The sequence below is a fragment of the Falco cherrug genome, chromosome 5, assembly GCF_023634085.1.
Source record: "Falco cherrug isolate bFalChe1 chromosome 5, bFalChe1.pri, whole genome shotgun sequence".
NCBI classification, from domain to species: Eukaryota; Metazoa; Chordata; class Aves; order Falconiformes; family Falconidae; genus Falco; species Falco cherrug.
Window position 1 is genome coordinate 29,558,372 of NC_073701.1, and position 20,716 is coordinate 29,579,087.

The 20,716-nt window shown below is 41.9% G+C and overlaps 1 protein-coding gene across 2 annotated transcripts in view; it reads left to right on the forward strand.

The window, feature by feature from the left end:
- Positions 1–214: 214 nt before the first annotated feature.
- The window catches only part of TBXAS1 (thromboxane A synthase 1), a 230,903-nt gene continuing 210,401 nt past the window's right edge, over positions 215–20,716 (forward strand). The window contains exon 1 of one of the 2 annotated variants that reach the window (XM_027799407.2): positions 215–463. In XM_027799407.2, the coding sequence (XP_027655208.1) occupies positions 366–463 (98 nt within the window). In that variant the 5' untranslated portion in view covers positions 215–365. The remainder of the gene's footprint in view (positions 464–20,716) is intronic. The other variant, XM_005435041.3, reaches the window with a different exon arrangement.

Sequence of the window (20,716 nt, forward strand, 5' to 3'; positions counted from 1 at the left end):
GCTCTCTCCCCCTTTTTCCCCCCACACTTTCCCCAGTTTCCCATACCTGATGTATAAAAACCCATTCAAAGCACTGATGTCTCAAGTGGCGGGTATGTAAATATTTATTGGCATGACAGTCAACAACAGCAGGAGGAGGGAAATTGCTACATCCTACCATTCAGGGAACCTTCAAGTTCTCTCAGAGTGTGCAGTCGATGAGAACAGGAAAGGTTTGCAGTTTGTACTTGACTTGATGTGGTTTTGCTCTCTTGGTTCCTGTTTCGTTGCAGATGTCATTCATATAGCTGTGGAAGGCTTTATCAGCTCTTGTGGAGTCTTTCCCCTGCATACACCACCCAAGGCTGGAGCCATTGTGGAGGAAAATGGAGCCTGTAGATCTCCTGGTGTTTGCCTCTATAGAAATGAGTAGTACAGCAGTCACCTTGGCTTTGCTGGCAGTCTTCCTGGTCCTGCTATATTGGTAAGTGATAATGGTAATATGGGCTCTGAATCAAACACAAAGCCTGCTGAAGCTACCCCAACATCTATAGAATCTTTTACTTGTAAGGGGAAACTGGAAGATAATTGGCTAGAAGGGACATGGAGGGGGAGTTAGTTGGGATGCAGAGGCTGAAGTAGATATGAAACTCATAACGCTTTTTAGAAAATTCTTTCCTTGCTGTATTTTCTCTTAAGTGCTTTACAAAAAAACTGCTAACAAAAATTGCCCTAAAATTTAAGGATTATTATTGTTTCTTATTAATTTCTGTTGGCGGCAGGTACATTGATGCTGGTCAGAAAGAAACAGAGTACTTGTTGGTCCTCTTCTCTGTACTGTGCTGTACATTTGTCCCTTTCCAGGTTTCTTGGCTTAAGTGTACAGACACTTTTAACTGCTGCTTGAATTTCCTCTCTTGTTCTTTCCACACAGAGTAGTGGATACAAATCAGAATAACAGCAGCTGTAATGGTTAGCACAGCAGGAACTGCAGTGAGCTGTGCTGAAATGCAAAAAACAACACCCTGTCCAGATAATTTATTTCAGAAATTAAATTAGCCAAACTGGGAGTGCTTTTCTGACTGTTTTTACTCAGATACCTCTTAAAATCCTGCCTTCCAGTCAACCAATGTATTTTGCTCATTTGTATGTGTGTTCAGGAAAAAGTTTCAGGGACAGTGGTGGGAAAATCCTCTGACAAAAATCCAAAGGTAATCTAGAAGAGAATAGAGATGGCACAATATTTGTAGCAGCGTAAATGACCTATTACTTCTGCATGTATTTCTTCATTCTTTAACCCCGTTGAACTTCCTTCTGTGTCAATGGAGCATCTAGAGAAACTGAAAAGAGTCAAGTCAAGCCCATATTTGATGTGCTTCATGCCATATCAAGTAAGTGGGTGAGCCGGCTTTCTTAATAAGATCTGCCCAAATCTTCACAAATGTCTGAGTCCTACTTCCTTCAAATTTTGCTGGGAAAAAGAATGGCAGCACTAGATCTTTCAGTAGAGCCATGCCATTTAGATGCTGATATGTGCACCTCTTGTGAGCTTAAAGGCTGGAGGGAGGGCAGAGACACATCCACAGTCAGAAATGTAGCTGATCTGCTGGTAAGATCTGGCTGCCTGTGAGTCAGCTGAAAGAGCCTTCATGCTTCCACATAGTACGTGTCAGATGTGCTGAGGTCTCTGAAGACACAGAACTGCTCTGTGTTGTAGGGTATGTTCTGGTGCATGCTTCTTCAGAGTCTCATTTTCTGGTTCAGTTTAAGAAAGGCTGTTCCTCCCCATGAAACGAAGACATGGAAGTTTAATACAGAATTCAGTCGTGCCATAAGCAAACCTAGCTCTAATTGCAAACTGAAGACAAAGTTAAACCAGGCTTCTGGTTTTGGATACTCAGCTGCTGAATTGAGTGCCTACCATGTAAGTTTTGAAAAGTCCAATTTAGGAGTAAGGTGGGAAACTGCCTTATGGTAGAAATGCCTCATTCAGTCTTTCTCCTTTCCTAGCTGAGTTCTGTGAAGCTATCAAGTAAAGGAAGCTGGAGTTTCATATGGGAAATTGTTTTATACTCTACCTGCCAATGGTTATTATTAACCAATCTTGTTGCTCTATAGATACAGATTGATGTTAAGTAGCTTATTATATACAAGTGCCTATAGGTGACTCTTCCAATGAGAAGCTGGTGGTTCTTAAACCTGTAATGAAATATGCTGGGCAACACCTGTGGCTTTTGGCAGGTTTTCCTGATGGGTAATCTATTCAGATCCATTTATTTCAGTAAAATGCAGTGACTGAACCTGTAAGGTTAATGGCTTGAAGCATATCTGCAGTGCGGTGGTTGTTGTTCAAGCCTGTCAACCCATTCATTTGAGAGTCTACTTTTTATAGACTTTTTCTATACTGCATGTCTGTTTAAACAAACGAGTAAAACCCAATGTGTGCTGACAGCTTCCTTTATTCATGGCTGAAACCTTTGGTTCAAGGAATTATTTAAAGAGTATGTAAAGGGTTGCTAATAGAAATGCAAGTCCTTAATTCTAGATGATATTTTTATTGCAATCATGCTGCATACCCAATTGTCTGGCTCTTCTAGGAGCCAGAAAACACAAGTGTTATGTATGATGGGAGTAATAATAAAGTAATACCTTTTCAAGTTCTTTTGATGTTTTTGTTTTAAGCCTTATTCACATTTTTTAATAACTTCTGAGTTCTTCTTTTTCTAGCTTTTTCTGCCAGCATTGTATCTTTTCAGAAGAGCAGTCATGGGGGAAGGGAGGAATGAGTATTTGCTGTTGTAAATTTTGTTATGATAATAGCTTATGATTGATCAATGTCATATTGTGTCAACTGTTGTGCGAGCATAAAGAATAGGCAGTTTGTCCACCTTGTTGGCTGTAAAAGGCTTGCAGGTTAAACAGAAGGCAGTTGCAGGTAGAGAACAAGTCAATAGATCTAATGCACACTAGAACAGCAATATGGTGATGGCAACTGTCATGTTATTGAGCTATTTCCTTAGCATGATTTTTGTGGATGGGGGTACTCAGTGGTTTAGATGACAGCCATGAGCTGCTGCCCATCAGCTCAACCTCAGTCACTGTTAGCATGTGTATTGTAAGGGCAGCTGTGATTTATCACAGTTCAGCTGGCAGGTGGTATTTTGCTAAATTGTGATAAGACCAATCTCTTCACATTTTTGGGTAAGGTGAGGTCATATGAAGCAAGGGTTGATTGGGAGAGGGAAGAGAGGCTGTAGCTGCATAAAAATAAACTGCTAGAGAAGATACAGATCTTAGGAGGAAACTTGGTTGATTTGATAATTTTTTTTAGGCTGTTACTTATGGTACAATGATCATCAATAACTCTTCATAACAAATCCTCTAATAGCACATCTCTGATTTCTTGTGCATTGTCATCAGTGTAATATAAAGGTCATGCTTGTAGTGTATTGTGTCAATTTTAAGTCACTGGAAAATTCAGCAACTATTATCTCTCAATGTTTGTCTTCCACATGACCCTAAGTCAGCTCTAAGGAGAGGCTTTTTAAGGTAGTTTATTTAACATTGAGAGTAGAAAGAACAGAGAAGCTTTTCGGTACATAGTCTTCAGATTTGAAAGGGGAAGAACAAACCTGAGGTTGCTTTTTTGGTAGTCTGTTAATTTAAGAGCCTGCTTGCTGTCCCCCATTCCTGAAGGACTTAGTTGTCTGCTACCTTCCCCATGCTTACTGCTTGCTCTCGCTAGGCTGAAGTCTCTTCTTGCAGACTTCATATCACATGTTCTTCGATGGCTGTTGCTACCTCATTACTATTGTGATAGACAATGAAATTACAGCTTTACCAGCCACAGAAAGGCATAATATGGCTAAATACATAAAGTTCAGTAATGCCAGTGGCACAACACTGAGCACTCTTAAAAAATCTCTTGTCTGTGGCCCTCCCACCCTCTGTGATTTCTACTGGCCAAACTGATTATCAGAGCAGTTCTTTCAAGAGCACTTTCTCTCTCAATTGCAAGGACTGCTGTGTCTATTCTCTTATCTCTGTGAATCTCAGTTTTTTCCAGGCATGAAATAAAAAACACTTAAGGGAGGAATGAGGTTAACGTTTGCAAATCCCAGTGATATTCTCTATTGAAAAATGCGGTGGTATATCTATGCAACATATTGTTCATTTTCATTTCAAACATACATTGAGTTGGGTATCCCATGCTTGGTTGTAGCTGCAGACGTTGCTTTGTGTCTTTTTTTTGCTGTCTGGGAAGGTGTTTGATAAAATGAAAGCAGTTTATCTTGCTTTAAAGTTTAATGTACCATAAGCTTAGCATTTATGAAGAAGCTGTCACAGCATTCAGATACCTGTGTTCAAACTGGATTATCAACCCCTTGTCTAAACAAACCAGGGTTTTTTTAGAAACACGGAGGTTGGATGGGAGGTGTTTGTTTATGTTTGCAAGATACATGTCTAATTGCACGCTTTCAAACATAGCAAAACATATACTAAAGGTGTTCTTGTCTGTTTCTGAAAGGCAAAATCATTCAGAAAGATGCCATTTTTACACTGAAGTTATATTAATGATCACTTGTGTTACAGAAATGTATAGAGAGATTGAGAGATTTGGGTTCCACTGGATCTAGATACTGTCCACCCATTGCATAACATGTCAATCCCGACCCAAAGCATTTGTAATCTCTCTTCAAAAAGAATGAAAACTAAACTTAATATTTTTTTTTCCTCTGGCCTTAAGCCTAGACATTTGCACACACTTAGATGTGGGAGAGACTTAGACTTGGGGGCCAACATGTGTTCGTACCTTACCTGTACTAGACCCCATCAGAAGTTAATCTCAGGACAGGTAGTGTTTTGATATAGGTGACTTCAATACTATACCTTGTTTGGCATTATTTTATGTTTTTGGCTTTGGAAAGGGCTCTGAAAAAGAAAGTTTAGAGATAATCTGTCTCCAAATAAAACTTCATTCTGGTTTTGAGGAACCTTTGGTTTGGGCTTGAGTTAGGCAAAACTGAGATCAAATAGATCTCAGGTATATATTTTTTTTTTCCAACCAGATGCCACCTAAAACCAGATACTGCACTGTTCTTTGTTCTTCAAAAAATCAATATTTACAAAAGGTGTTTGATTGCTAGAGCTTTAGGCTTAGGGTTTGAGTACAAGCCTAGGGTGAGCAGGTTATTCTCCCTAACACATCCAGATAATGCTTCCAGACACATCCAGTATCAGGCAGTGCAAAACCTGGATCCTTTCTGGAAAGAGCACCAACTGTGTGTGGGTAGACTCAAACTTTTCCAGCTGTCACTGCTCTCTTCAAAGGCAGAAAGCTGCAAGAACCACTATAGCTGGAAGCAGGCATGTGTATGGAGCATCAACATACACTCACAAAGCTGTGCAGCTCATCTCTCACATCAGGCTCATTGAGCTGAGAGGTTCAGAGAGGCATCCTCATCCTCAGATGTTAAAGCATGCTGTTTCCCTCACTGGTAGAAAGCACGGCTCTGCGAGGGTGAGGACTCGGGGGCTGGTGCTCCTGTACTGCTGCTGGGCTCTGGTCCTGAGCTCTCCTTTATCTTGCACATCCCTTTCATAGCGGTGGCCAACCCCAGCGCTGGGCTCTAAGGGTACAGTCCCTCATAAGTCTTCCCCTATTACAGCCTTGTAGTTTCTCTGTTTGCAGTGAACCGTACATCAGGTTTACAGGGTCAGAAGGCAGGGAAGTTTTGTTATTTTATATTCTGTTAACCCCAGCTGTTTTGGTTTTGTTTTTTCCTAAAATGGCCATTATGTCAGTGGAAGTCATTCTGCTTCCCTCCCTCAAATGTCCCATTATGAAAGCTAGAAGGATCTGACTCAACAGGAAACATCAGCAAACTGCTGTTGATGACAGAAAAAACTAACAGATTCTGAATTGTCTTTGTCATGCAGCTTTACATGAAGCAAATCTGGAATTCCCACTAATGTGTCAAATATAATTTGATCCCACAGCTGTGCAATATATGGCCTCGTCTTTGAGCTAAATCAAGCATCTCTAGGTGAGCCTGAGAAGGAGCAGAGTAAGCTACTGAATAATAATTTGGAAAAGTGCCATGCCACAAATGACTAAATACTTTCTTTCTCTGAAAACAAAGTAGATTTCATCATCCAGAATGAAGTTCACTCAGTGCCCTGATTATGCTGCTTTTAGGTAAGCAAAGTTCTTTCACTTTTGGGGGGAGAGGTAGAATGTTTATCCATCATTGCTTTTGCAGCTTCGGAGTTAAATTCTCTGGGATGTCCTCAGAGGCCGTTACAGCACCTTGGTCATTCTGATAAACATAGCTCAGCCTCTAGTGCTGTGCAGCTTTGGTTTTGCTTGCTTGCATGTCACTGAAAAACTCAGAGGCCTCTTATCTTCCAGTTGTTGGTGGGTTTTTTTGTTGTTTTTTTTTTAATTTACAGATTAGATGGCCAGTGGTGTTTATTTGAAGGCCCTCAAGTGTTTCCTGGGTTTTTTGCTTTTGTAAAGTTGCATTTTACCCTAACAAACCCATGTAAAGAAGTCAACCTCCAGCTTATTAATTCCTTGCCATCTTCGTTTTTCCGTAAACCTTTTCATGCCTCTTCCCATAAATCCCTCCAGCAGAATTTGGGTTTAGTGCATGGAGATTACAGCATTAATAGTACCTTAAGGTAGACCTACAGGGATAGGATAGCTATCTTTCACAAAATAACTATATTTACCTATCTTCTTCTGGCATATTCTCTAGATCTAGTGTCCAGGGAGCATGCTGTGAAGCTGGCTGATGTGCACAAATGCTGCCAGGGAAACAGGAGTTGGATGCAGCCCTTGAGTGATCCCATTTCTGCTTTCCCTTCCTGTAGGGCTTGGAATGGACTAAGTCTGGGCTGGGCTGTGTTGCACAAGCAGGAGAGACTGGCAAGGGAGGGAATTACTCTGGCTTCTCCATCAGGCAGCTTCTCCCTGGGAGTCTTCTCTGGAACTTCTGGACTAAGCACTTTGGTTTTAGCTTCTGAACTGCTGTTCACCTTGGGGTAGGTTGCTTTGTTTAACTTGGGGATATACAGGTGCCTTGCAGACTGATTTTGGGTGCTCTGAATTAACTTCTGGAAGGTCCTGCCTCCATCTACTGACTGTGTCAGGAACCTTAATACACTGCTGATGTTCCATTAAATAGAAATGAAATTAGATGGTGAAAGAAAGCAATGTAAACATCCTCCTTAAAGAGAAGGCTCTGCCTGTGTGAGGAGTGGGGCACTCCATCCCATTACACAGCAGTTGTCTCTTGCTGTATCTGTGCATTTAATTGCCAGGCTCAGAGAGGCCTCTCAGAACTGCTGCATTTTCTCCAAGTTCAAAGTGCCATGAACTTTACTCTTCCCTGCAGCATATTAGCAGTTCCTGTGACTACCCTGCACTGGGGTGACTAGTTTTGCATCCTCATGTCTCCAATGGGTGTAGACTTGTCACTCCATATCTTTCAGATAGCAGACCAAGTGTCCTGCTAGCCTGGCTGTACTCCCTCTTAAATGGAAGGTTAATTCAGTGGGCAGTTTTGGCAGGTTAGACTTCCTCAGGGTGATGAAACTTACGTCTGTGTTCTCCCTTTTCCTGTCTCCTTCCACACTGCTTCCATCATTAACAGAAAGTTGCCTATATTCTTCTTCACTCCTTTCTGTCTTTGCATCAGGCTTCATCAATAAACGGTGTTCAGTATGTTTTGTCCTCGTAGCTGGCTCACCAGTAATTAATACCTTTGATTGCCATGCCTTGCTTTTCTGTAGGGAAGTTTTATACAGTGTTTAATGGAGCTGTCTGAGAGCTATTTTAAAATAAAGTATTGACATATTATTGAGAGACTGTCTTTTATCTGTTCCCCTTGATATACCCGAAACCTTTAGATGGATTTTTCTATCTGTTATCTCCCTAGGTTTGTTTTTGGCTTTTTTCCCCATTGAAAACAAAGTTTGCTGTTCCATGAGCTCAGTGTGTGCTAACTGCTGAGAAAGAGCCAGCAGAAAGGGCTTAAAGTGTTTTCTGGTTTGGGTCTGGAAATGCATTTATTTCACTTTCGCATGAATAGTGGAGGAGCTTGAGAAAATGGTGCTCAGTGTCTGCCTCTTCATTCCCTTGCTTTATGTGCCATTGCTTACACAGGTGACAATTTCTTTTAAGCTCTGCTTGTTTACTTTTTCTGCATCTATTTTCTATGACTGGAGTGATGTGCAGATCAGTAGGGATATGAGAGTTTTAATGCAGGGGTCATCTAGCATGTGGGAGATTCTCCATATCCATTCCTCTGGTAGTTTCTTCCCTGGCCAGTTGCTTCTTCCATGGTTCTGCAGAACCTGTGGTGTTGTCAGAGGAGCAAGGAAACAACAGACAAGGGATAGGGCAAACCCTGTTACATTGGTTTGTTTCTTGGATAGGAAAAGAATCTATTCCCAGCAATGTATTCCCAGCAATGTATTCCCAGCAATGGCTGGTGAAGGACTGTGGAGAATGAGTGGGAACAGAAGAATATGACTCCTTATGAATTTGCAGTGGATCATTACAGACTGAGGTCAAGTATGTTTGGGAAATTTGAGGCTGGAAGAAAGGAGCTGAACTGAGATGTGTGTTGGGGGTAGGGCATGGGGAGGTGGCTGTGTGCTTGTGTTGACAAGGTGAAGTCTACTTCCTTGGAAAGAATAGTGCCTTTCAGCTGGTAGAAACCTCATGATACTTGTTAGGAGTTGAGAGGTACAGGGAGGATGGAAAGGCAGTGGACTTTAAAGGAGAGAGGTAATTGGCAACTGTATGATCACAAGCTCCTGCTGTATGAATGCTTTTGGATGAGAACTGTTGGCAGAGTTTGCACCTGTAACCCAAAGTATTCTTTTTAACTTATTCAGTAGCAATAAATCTGGTGTAATCTGTGCATGCATGTTTGTGGTTTCTCATCCAAAAAGCTCCAAAGAGCTTTTACGTAAACACTCTCTCAGTAGAGCTATAACAAGATGAAGAGGTTGTTGAGGCACATGGTTTGAAATGTGGGAAAGTTATGAAATACAGCCACCCTGGGAGAGGAATGAACAGCTGAAGGATCTTTAATGTGTTGCATGTGAGCATGAGGGACAGAGAGTGATGGTGGTCAAGACTGCAAGGGCCTTCTTCCAACTCTTAAAATACCAATATGATCTGTTTGCTGTGCAAAGATTTTGACAAACCTTAGTTTTAAGATTTTCTGAAATTCTCATCATGGGTTGAGATGTAGTGATGTCTCCAAGAGAGACCCCAGTCTAAGCTTCATGGTAGGAAAACTGAGAAGCTGTACATTTATGTTAGGATAGATTTCAGTGAGTGTAACACTAATGTTCTTGATTGATTCATGTCTGAAAGTTATGATATATTGTACCCAGCATAGGACTCTGGGTTGCCCGAATACTTCCTCAGTAGCCAGCCAGGTCAGAGCTTTGGCTGCGTGAGAGACAACACAGCTTTAAGAAGAGCAAACACTTGTCGGTGGTTCCAGAAAGGTTTCAGATCTGCTCTGTAGCTAATGAAGGGGGGCTGTTCCAGAGTGGCGTTCAGCAGCCTTCACTTCTAGATATGTATCTGGTTTGCTGTCTCTCATCTCCTCTTAAGAGCTAAGAATAGATGGTGCAAAAATAAAGGATCCTCGGTTTTGTGATAGCTACTCCTAGCTATGGCAACAAACCTTGAGCCTTTCTGTTCTTAGAAGAATAGTGGTTAAAACCTTGTCTGTCTACCAGAAAATTTTAGACTTCAGGTCATTTCTCACAGTTTGGACACTATCCTCAGCAGTTATGTTTTTAAACTTTAAGAAGTTTAAATTATCAGCAGTAGTTAGGTATTTCATGGTTTCACAATTTATTTTCTTTCCTGAGTTACGGCTGTTGCTTAATACAAATGGAAGTGCTATCAACTTGAGTGGAAAACCAGCCATCTGGTGTTCTCCTAGAACACAGAGCCCTGTTGTTAAACAAGAGGTGATCAGATCTTGGGTGTCAGGCACAGAGGAATGAGGAACCTCCCCAGAGCAAGGTTACAGAGAGGGCTTGGAACATCAACTATGGGCACAAGATGGTGGAAGGACCATAAGAATCTGTGCCTCCAAAGGCCATGAATCTTGTAAGAACTGGTGTATTTACAGTGTAAGGATGTTCATCCTGCCAGAGCTGAGGCTGGGATTTGAGACTTGGGATTTGAGTAGTTTGGCCCTAACCTGCCTCCTCAGCTTTACTAGAAGCAAACTATTAACAAGCTTGGTAAGGAGGCCCTCATTTCCACGATAGCTGGCGTCTCAGCTCCTCTTTCAAGCTTCCACTGTATTACTGATGGGCATTTTTCTATCTAGTTTTTGACATTGCTAGGGATTCTGTGCAGTAAAGCCTTTTCTCCCTCCTTCTCCCCTGCTTTTTATTTACGTTCCTGAGTGAGAGCATAGTCAAGCAGTGAGCTCAGTGCCATGGAAGCATTTTATATTTTGAGCAGAGATAAAAATCTCATTCCTTCTATAAACAAAACAAATCAACAGATGATGCCCAGGAGAACCATTTCTCTATAGCCATTTTCCTCCAGCTGCTTTCTATTCTGTGCAGCTTGCAATGCACCATATGAAATACGTGTGTGCCTTTTTGTGTGTGCAAAACACAGGTTGCCTCCAGACAGTGGCAGCTCCATCTTAAAAAAACAAACCCACATATTTTTTTCTTTTACAATGCTGTAATAATAAGATTAATAATAGAGTTGAGAAGTTTGGTTGTTTAATAGTGTATAGCTTAGCAATGCTAGAGAATGTGCTGGAGGAGCTCTGCAGTTGCTGCCACTGCATCTCCACTCTGAATGGGTTTGAACTATTGTCTGTGGGAGGATGAGGGGCAGAAATAATCTGAGTGAGCCTGAGTGCTCACTCTTAAAAATGGGGGGGATGAGGGTACAGCAAAAAAGCTTGTTTGGAGTTTGCTGCCCTGTGTGTGCTTGTGTGTGTCCCTGTGTCGGTGAGGAGTTCCTCTCTGGTGCTGCAGCAGCTTTGTGGCTGGGCATGAGCCTGTTGCAGGAACAAGCCTGGTGGAAGATAACGAGAAGTGGCCCCTTGGAAGGACTTGGTTGATGGCACCTCTTGCTTTCCTGCTTTTGTTTGGATGTAGTGAACAGTTCAGAGACTCAGGTGAATGGCCAAAAGCTGCAAGGGGGGTTTAAGATCCAGCAGCACCAGGGGGGGGAGATCACACATGGGAAAGAGCAGAGGGTTCTGGATGAGGAGCTGGCAGATAAACGCCACAGGGTGAGGAGTCACATGATTGGGAAGAGTTGCAGGTCAACCCTTGGCAGAGGTGCAGCTGCAGGTGTCTCATCCCAGCAGCATCATTCTGCTCATCTCCCACTCCTCACATGTGCTTTTGTACAGAAGGAGGGTGGCTAAGCCAAATGTTCCTAAATGGAGGCCTGGGAGAGTACTGTTTCTCCTTTCAGGGGCAGGGAAAGGTGGTAAAAGTTTGAGCATTGCTTGGTTAATGGACTGCCTTTTTGCCGTAAATAGTAGCCTCTGAGATGTGGAGGAACTTGGAGCTAGCAGGGGGACAGGAGGGCAATATAATTTGGTAGCACTTCTTCTGGTCATCTTCATAAAGCATGGTTTAGAACTGAAGGAAAATACTGTGATTTCTCATCCAAAAAGCTCCTGAGACTTTTTATGTAAACACCCTGTAAGTATACATGTATGTACACACATGTGTATACCTTTATATTCATACACATGTATACATTTATATTTATATATAAATAGATAGCAAGTGACTCAGAACAAATAGCTTTTAAATAAGCAGCAGAACTTAACTGATATGATCCTTGGATAGATCGTGTTCAGTGCCCAGAGCAACCCCCTTCTCCCATCTCTAGCCAAATGACTTCTGGCAGCTAAGGAAATAACCTTGGGTAAAACCAATAGAACTTTTACAACAGGGATGTTAGCTATTGACCCTGAATGTATTTTATGACACCACCTTAGATTTGCCTTGTATATCTTCATTCTGTCATTGATATGTTGTTCTGCGTCTTTGAAAAACGGTAGTGACTCCACCACTCCAGTATCTGTCATTGCGGCGCTTGGTCTGCGGATTCACGCTCATCAGCACTGGATTGTTCTCTGAGGCAGATCTGATCTGGACTGAGGTGGGCACATGAGACAATTTGGATTTAATTAATTGGAGTGCAAGACAAGTGATTTGTACCACTTCTGGTATGCTATTGGGAGAAGATAGGCTGTACCTGATGTGGTTCAAAGTTTGCTTTTCCATATTAACGAATTTGAGTTAACACAGCTTGTTTCTACTAGATCAGTGCTTTGCGTGGTGTAGCTGGGATGGTTTTGATCAGAGGCATCTTGCCCTGAACCTGGATTTACTGTATCATTAAAACAGGGTCTCAAACTCGCTTGAGAACTCAGTTGCATTTACTTTGTGTAATTGCCCTGGTGAAGTTAGGAAGCAGCAACGAAAATTCAGTAGGAATTTCACCGACTGCCAAGTGCACATGAATAATTTCTTTAAAGCTTGTATTTGTGAATGTGTTTCCCAAGGTGATTTGCTTATGTCTGAGGATTTAAGCTCGTAACATCTATGGAGCTGGAAGTCAGAGCTTTAAGGAAATGAAAGGTAAGTGTTGTAACATAGCTGACTTTTTTTTTCAAAGAAGCAAAATATTTTAGGTGCTCGGTTCTTTTGAAAGTTTGGACTTAAATGGGGGTGGTTAACAGTCAGAAATCTTGTCGCAGTTGGTGGCAGTGGCTGGTTTTTTCCCTGGGTGATACTGTTTTGTGTCGAGTTATAGAGATGACTGTAAAACATAAAAATGTTTTAGTAAAGTTTACGTGGACAACTTGTCTCATTCATTATCCAAGAAATTCTGAACTCTTAAATAACTGCTGTAAGCTGATTTTCTAGTGCAAGCCCTTTAAATTCATAGGCTGAGTGTGGCTTGCATTGCCAAGTGATAAAACAGTGATAAAACAGTATTGGGTTTTTTCTTTCTTACCTGAAAATAGTTAAGTTAGAAATATTTAGAAATAATTTTCTCACCTTTCAACTTTCACATGGACCTTTTTCTGACTGAAAATGTTGTTAAAGATAATATTGATACAATAAAAGAGCAACCCACACAGAAACCAAAGCTGCACCATAAATCCTTCTCTGAAGCTTCTCACACGGGTTATGTAAATAAAAGAAAAATGATGCTGTTTGCAGAATTGTGATGATGTAGGGGAAATTGCTCTTATGTGATAGAAATTGTGTGCATGCATATGTGCCCATCTACCTGTCCACCCACCCATCCAGCTCTTTGTTGTTTTGGTTAGCTCTGTAGCTGGCATACATACCACAGAACCACTACCTGAGGCAGAAAATGTCCTTTTTCAAGGTTTCACAGCGGACCATTACAGTGGCTGTTTTGTCTTTTCCTTGCTTGGCAAAGACCTTTTGACTGAAAAATATATTGCTCAGTTCAGGAGGAATTACTGTATATAGTCAGACACTAATGACTTTCAGTTGACTGTGGTGGGTTTTGTTTCCCTTTCCAAATAGTTTGTAGAGATGCGGTGCACTAAGGGCCATTTCAGCACCAATGACTGTTGATCCCCAAGGATACAGCTGATTCAACCACGGTTTTTTTATTTGTAAATTCCATTGCATTTGTAAATAGCTGGTGGCCAAAATCATTATCAATGTGTTAATTTAAAGATCAGTCAGCATTTTCAAAGACTGGACAGTTTCAAGAGTTTTCTCTGAGGAAGTTGGAGTCTTTGTCTTGTAGGCTGTGAGCAAATTGTTACAAAACACAAGAGAGTTGGTAGGAGTTTGTGGAATCATAATTAATTGACAATGTTTTTTCAAAAAACACATTTTCTAATTTAAAATAAGCTTTTAAAATAATTTAGAACAGTGTTTAGATAGTCCCTCAACGCACATGGGTAGCTTTGGGTTAAACATATAAATAATGCTGAAAGGACTATATTTAGTTCCAGACTGATCCAAGGACAACTGAAAAACTGAAGGTCAAATAATAAAATGAAGAAAAGAAAATTATAGCCCTCCTTGTTCTGTTCTGCAGCATGCTGCTTGGCAGCCGTGAAGGTTCAATACTGGGGAATTTGTCACATACAACTATTTATGATTTGTACTTTAAGTAAAGCAAGTAAGCATGACGCGTGTGTACTTATTGACAAAAGCACATCACTGAGTCTTGTCACACTGAATCTAGACAGCAGCTCCTGAGTATTGCAGAATTTCTGGGGCCTGGATATTAAAAGATCTATGAAAGACCAATTAATCAATGGTGGTTTTCCCCATCCTCTGTCTTAACCTTTGGGCTCTAGCAGTTTCTGCCTGGAACTGAGCTAAAGTGTAGCCAGGTGCTGAATGGTGGGCTAAGACCATTGCTTGGGGTTTGTTTTTTTATATTCATTTATTTATTTATTTATTTTTTCTTGTACAAGCTATTAAAACTGTTTAATGAGGGAATCTCAGGTCACTACTGACCTGGGACAACTAGGAGTCTGTGCTTGAACAGGAATTTCTTTAAACAGCCCAAGAGCGGAGCTTAATGCTTCCATTTGCAGAGGTAAGGCAATGAGCTTTGGCCCATCTAAGTCAACCCTCCGGTGGTTTTTTCCTCTCTGACAGAGAGACCTAGTGCCTGTGCTGCTGACCTAGGCAGGATCCAAGATAGGTGCTAGGCTGTATTCTCTTCACCTAGGAAAAGCATTTCACTGACGTGGCTGCAGGTAACACTGGCACTGTTAGTCACAGGACCAGATCTCAGTGGGTCATGCCTATTTGTTCAGCTGAGGATCAACACAAGGACGGTGAAACTCTGAATGTGCAGGCTGACAATAAATTGATGGAGATTGTCAGTGATGTGAGTTGTGCAATCACGTTCATGCAATGTTTCACTTGATCTAATCTTGCCAAGCCTGATCATGCCTGCCTGTCCTCTTGCACAGCTCCCCAGCATGCCCAAAGCACTTCCTACTGTCCTATCAGACCACAGTTTCTGGGGCCAGATCCCTTCCCTGGGGTATCTACTGGCCACTTTGCTCCAGCCACTTGACACATTCTGATTTCCATGCTTTTACTAGGGGATTTTAGTGGTACATGATGTAATTAATTATTTTCAGAGGCTTTATTCCCTTTAAACTATTTTCACACTAGCCTTCCTATCCCTGAACTGCTTATGAAGCATTCTTCAGTTGAAACTGCAGGGTATTATCTCACAGAATAGTGGGATTTTCAGATTGGATAATATACTTTATATCAAATGTGTGCACTGTATGGACAACGTGCAGACAAAATATTGCCTGCAAGGTGGGTGAAGATCAAATGCATCCTTAGCAGTCTTCAAAAATGAATGGGAGTGTATGTGGTCCAACTTGGCTAGAAACTTGCCCCAGGATGGATGCATTCAACTCTGAAACAACAACATTCAGAGGAACTGGCTTCTTTTTCTTAGATGGAAACCATGTCTTGCATAATCTGTGCTTTTGCAATTTCCCTTTAGATCAAGGATTTGCATGTCAGAGATAATGGGGAACAATGATTTCCTTCCAGTTATCATCTGGCTGTTGTTTACATTTCCTATGAGCAAATCTCTCTCTCTCGCTTTTAAAATATTTTTGCACATGGTGTGTTCTAAAAATAAGTAAAGTTAGAAGCCCAGTAATTAGGGCTGTCCCTTCAGCAATGAGTTAAATCTCTTTGGAGAAGTGAAGAACAAATTGGGATTTTCCTCAGCCAAAGTCCCAGCTGAGGCATCAGTTTTGGTCCGGTTGTTTCTTCAGCTCTTGAATTTAATATAGGTTTAATCTCGACTGTGTTTCAGAGTAAGGTGTAAACTCAGTTATGGTTTAGACCAGGGGTCCTCAAACTTTTTAACCAGGGGGCCGGCGTGCAGATGCAGTGGCAGGCAGTCATCTGCGGCTGCTTGGTTTCCCCCTCCAACCCCCGGTGGGGGGGGGCAGGGGAGTTCTGTAAATACCGGGGGATGGATTGAGGACCCTGGGGGGCCGTACCCAGCCCGTGGGCCATAGTTTGAGGACCCCTGGTTTAGAAGATTGGTTGAAGTCTTATCCTAGTAAAGGCTTTAGAAATTTGGCCTTAGAAGGCTGTGTAAAACACTAATTCTTGCAAATATGTCTCTTAACAGACATGTTTCTAACAAATGGTTGTTCGCCGCTTCTTTTTTCTTTCAATATTACAAGGAACATTTACATGAATGGCGTATCTTTTTATTAGTTTAATTGTGCTGTTCATTTGTAGCTTCATTTCTTTTACCTCAGACTTTTACAGATTATTTGCAGACTAATTCTGAGTTCATAAACTTAGATATGAAAACATATGATTTTATTTTATTTTTTATCCACTAGATATCTGTGATTTGGGTGAGGAATCTCTGGGTAGAACAGGGAGTTCAGCAGTGCCACAGGTAAATGTGGGTACAGCTCTGGCTTTGCTTTAGTGTATGAAGCATGACGCCTGCATGCGCATACACAAGAGGAGGAAGATGAGATAAATTCCTGAAACCTCCATTTTCCTTATTGTTGAGTAATAAAATAGAATTTAAAAGGAACTCCTAGCCTTCCTTATTTACGGTATGTCACCATAGAATATTTTGGAGTTGTTTTTGAAGGGCCATTAACCTTGCTATCTAAAAGCAAGCAAGGAACCGGCATTCTTCTAAATGCCAAATGCAAGTTAAATGGATGCTTTTAAATTAGTTTTCATCTATAAGGAACATTTTCTTGTTCGTGTTTAGTCTGTAAGGGTGCTCAAATGCCCCCGTTAGTCAGAGCCAGCCACATCAGGAGAAATGATCTTTACACAATGTGCTACCTAACCATGCATGCCTTTGTGATGAGAGGAATATACCTTTCCTAACAAAACCAAGTAAGAAATATCTTAGCAGCATAGAAGGCTTGATTATGATCTTTATTACTTTGCTGTAAAGCGAGACCAGCACCTCCAAACTCCATGGAGTTGCTCTAAATTGAAGTGTGAGCTCTGAAATACAGAGCAGAATAAATTCACTTTATGCACTTTAACTTGGAGAAGACAAATCTCTGTGGCAGTCCCAGCAGGATTACCAGTATTCAATCAATTTTGGGACTTGTATATCCCAGCATTGTAGGTAGGCTTGGGAAGCTTATTTTGCAGTAGAAATGTCACTGCTCTTCTACAGAATGCTCCAGTAACAGCCAAACCTCCTAAATAATCGTCATCCCTACTGTTCAGTGTGTGAACGCTGGGAACAGAAGTGTTGGGGGAATCTTTCGTGATTCTGGCAGAGAACTTGTCTCTTGGAGAATAGGAGCCTTTCCACTGGCGCAAATCCTCACTTTCAAAGACCTGTCTCTTTGCTGAGACAACCATCTGGCCATCTCTGAGGGATGGCAGTTTGTGGCGCATTGCTGCTGGGGGTGGGTGTTATCATTCCAGGTGGCTAGGAAAGCCTCTTACACTTGCATGCCATTGCCATGGGCAGAATGCACAACTGCAGGATTTTGAATGCTTGAATTCATTACTCAAACTCCAAAATATTGTGCTTTTTTTTTTTGGGGGGGGGGGGGGGGCAGGGGGTGGGAGGTGGATGGGGACTCTAACCCTGATGAATCTCACTTTTGCTGTTTAAGCCATAAACAAGACTTTACTTGCTCATAGGTTTAGGGACTTTGAGATTGCTTTTAGTTCTACCTAGCAACCACAAGCCTAGAAATAAGATTTAGTTGGAGCCCTTTATCCATGCCCAATCTCCACTTCCTTATGTAATCATGTAGTTTTAATACTGATGCTTTCAGAAAAATCCAAATAATGAGGGCTTCATGACAAAGCTGTGAGATTTTGTTGCCAGGCCTGTTCTTACGGAGCAGAACAAATAAAACTTTAAGGAAGAAGCCTTAGCCAAGTTTTAAAAGTAGGCTGTTTTTATTGTGAAAAACAAAATAAAAAAAACAACCCAAAGCTTGGAGACTGAAACTCAAGTTAATTCATGTGGTCGGTGTAGACTTCTTGGTGAGCTGGAACCAGACAAACACGTGTCAGGTGCATAGAAAACAAAGTAGTGTCAGTATGTTGGCTATGAACTGAGCCTCACTTCCTCCTCCTTGCATGCATGATATTATGATGAAAGTTGGCAAAAGGAAATACGATTGCACGTGATTCAATGTTGACAGCTGAGGAGCCTGGCTTTCTGTTTACAGAGGTAAAAGTGACAAAAAAGTTGGGGACTAAAGCTTCCCATGTGTCTTTACACAGTCCCAGAAAGTATGAGCTGAAGAAATGTAAGAAAGTCTGTAACAGCAATCTGATTTAAAAGACAAAAGTTTTAAGATCTCCAAAATGTTTTAATGAAAAAAATACTCTGATGCAAATTGCAAAGGAAAACCAGTGCTCCCCCCAGGGTGTGTGCTGTGTTCTGGAACAATTGAGAAATGTATGCTAATGGGAAAGGGGGCACAAGGTTTCCCCTTTCCTGGACTTTTGATATAATTATTTAGCCAACGCTGAGAGAATCTCTGCATACTCTAAAACTTCAGTCATTTCTGAAATATTGATCTGGGAAGGTCACTAAATTCCAGAGCTGGTGAGGTCAGGGTAATGAGATCAAGTGACAGGCCCAGTGGTACCCACTGATTTAGTTGTTTAGACACTGTAACCAAACCATGACCTTCTTGTTCTGCAGCCTCTTTGATCTAACTATGTGAAAACACAGCTGCTTACTGGATATCGCATGTTAGTATGCATGTAGGCATTAGGGTAACTTGTTGTGACATTTACTTCAATTATTCTGGTGCTGAATTATAAAAATGAGTATCACCCACCTGCCCAGCCTTATCTGTTACTCAAAGCCCTGTTTTGCTCTTTGTTGGTGTATAACTAGCGAGAAGAAGTCCATGCAGGGTCTGCAAGACCTGCCTTGGGGGTGGTGGGGGAAGGTGGAAAAAAGTCCTGAATGAAGCAGGGAGCAAGACCTAATCTCCACAGAGTTCTAGAAAGATGTTGGTGGGGTCTGTGTGTGTAATTGCTGCTATTTTCAGTCCTGGCAACTTTGCCTAAGGACTAGCCCTGGATCAAAGTCTCTTTTAACAGACGGGTGGCTCTAGGTCGGTGTGACTTGCACAGTGTGTACTGGCAGAGGACCTTCTGGCTCACAGGCCTTGTGTGAAGAGACTCATGGATGCCCCCTTCCCACTCTCAGTCCTTGGTGTTTGCTTTCCTCTGCGCCTCTCCATGCAGTGCAGCCCGTGGTGCTGGCGTTGAGCAGGCAGGGCAAAGCCTCCAGCGTGGGACCCAGGTCTGCCTTGGGCTCTGCCTCTGTGTAAAATTGCCTGTGGTACGGGTCTGTTCAGGGATGAACCTGTGTTTTACTATTCTTTGTCAATCTTTGTATTTCTCTCACTTTTGGATAGCTGTTTGGTTTTCAACATCTCTTCAACACAATGGTTCCCTCTGGCGATATTCCACCATCATCTCTCCACTGCCTGTGCCAGAGTCCACATGGCATTTCCTTCCCCAGGCAGAAAAACACAGGTATGGAGCAGAAATTGAGCCTGCTACAAGCTGTACCGCGCTCCCATGAAAATACCTACCCAGATCCATATGAGATCATACAGTGGAGCCCAGCTGCTTTCTGCCCCATGTTTAAACACCATGAGTGCAATAGTAAAGTTTTGTGATGTATGGATGTGACCTGGAATCACTTAGAGCAGAAGAGAGGGATGGAGAATTTATGTCTAGCCCAGGGCAGAGCACGTGGGCTCCTGGCTATTGCGTACTGTTGCCTTTCCACTTGCACACAAGCTTATCAAAATGTTTTTGCAGACCTGCTCCAACTTTTCTACACAGCTTTTAACTCTTTGTTTGAGGACTTTTGTGAACTAAGCAGTAGAGGTAGTGCTCAAAGAGGGCAAATGGTGAGAGCTCAGCCAGAGCCAGGTTAAAGAGCCAGGCTGCTGCAGAGCCTGGCAGGAGCCGGGAGCTCGCAGCGCTGTCTCTGCAGGCATGCTGACCGGTCTCCTTTCCCCACGGGCATAAGAGTAGATGCATTTAAAAACAAATAGGAAGGAAGCCTGGAGTGCCAGCCACTGTGTATGCCCCTCTGAACATGGTTTGAAAAGCAGGCACTGGGGATGTTTAGAGATGATTAGACATATGGGCTGGCATTAGAATTACAAAGTGCATCCAGAGAGGCACTACAACTCCCTAAGAAGTCAAGCAAAAATAATCCTGTGATGATTTCTCTCCCCACACACATACACTTCCACAGAGACTTGTGTGATGTATGGAAACCCATCCCCACAGTACTGAATGCTGAAGAAGAGATGCTTGTTGGCCCAATAATCTTGAATACATTTGAGCTCAGTTTAGTTCATAATCTCTTTCATGCATACAGTAAGCAATAAGGTTTTGTGTTTAGTAGGGAGTTGGTTGTCTTTTGAGGAAGACAGGCAATACTTCACACTTTCACCCACACTGAAGTAAAGAACTGAAGGACCTTTATATGATTTTTCTGTTTGTTTTTAAAAAACACCGTCTCTCGCTTTGTATGTAACATTTGCACAGTGTGGGCTCAAAAGGTGAGCAGGAGAGCAGTCACTCTAGGCACTGTCAGATTTTTGCAGTGTGCATGAAGGTCTGGAAGAAGCAGTTTGGGAAATGTCTTCCCTCATGCCAC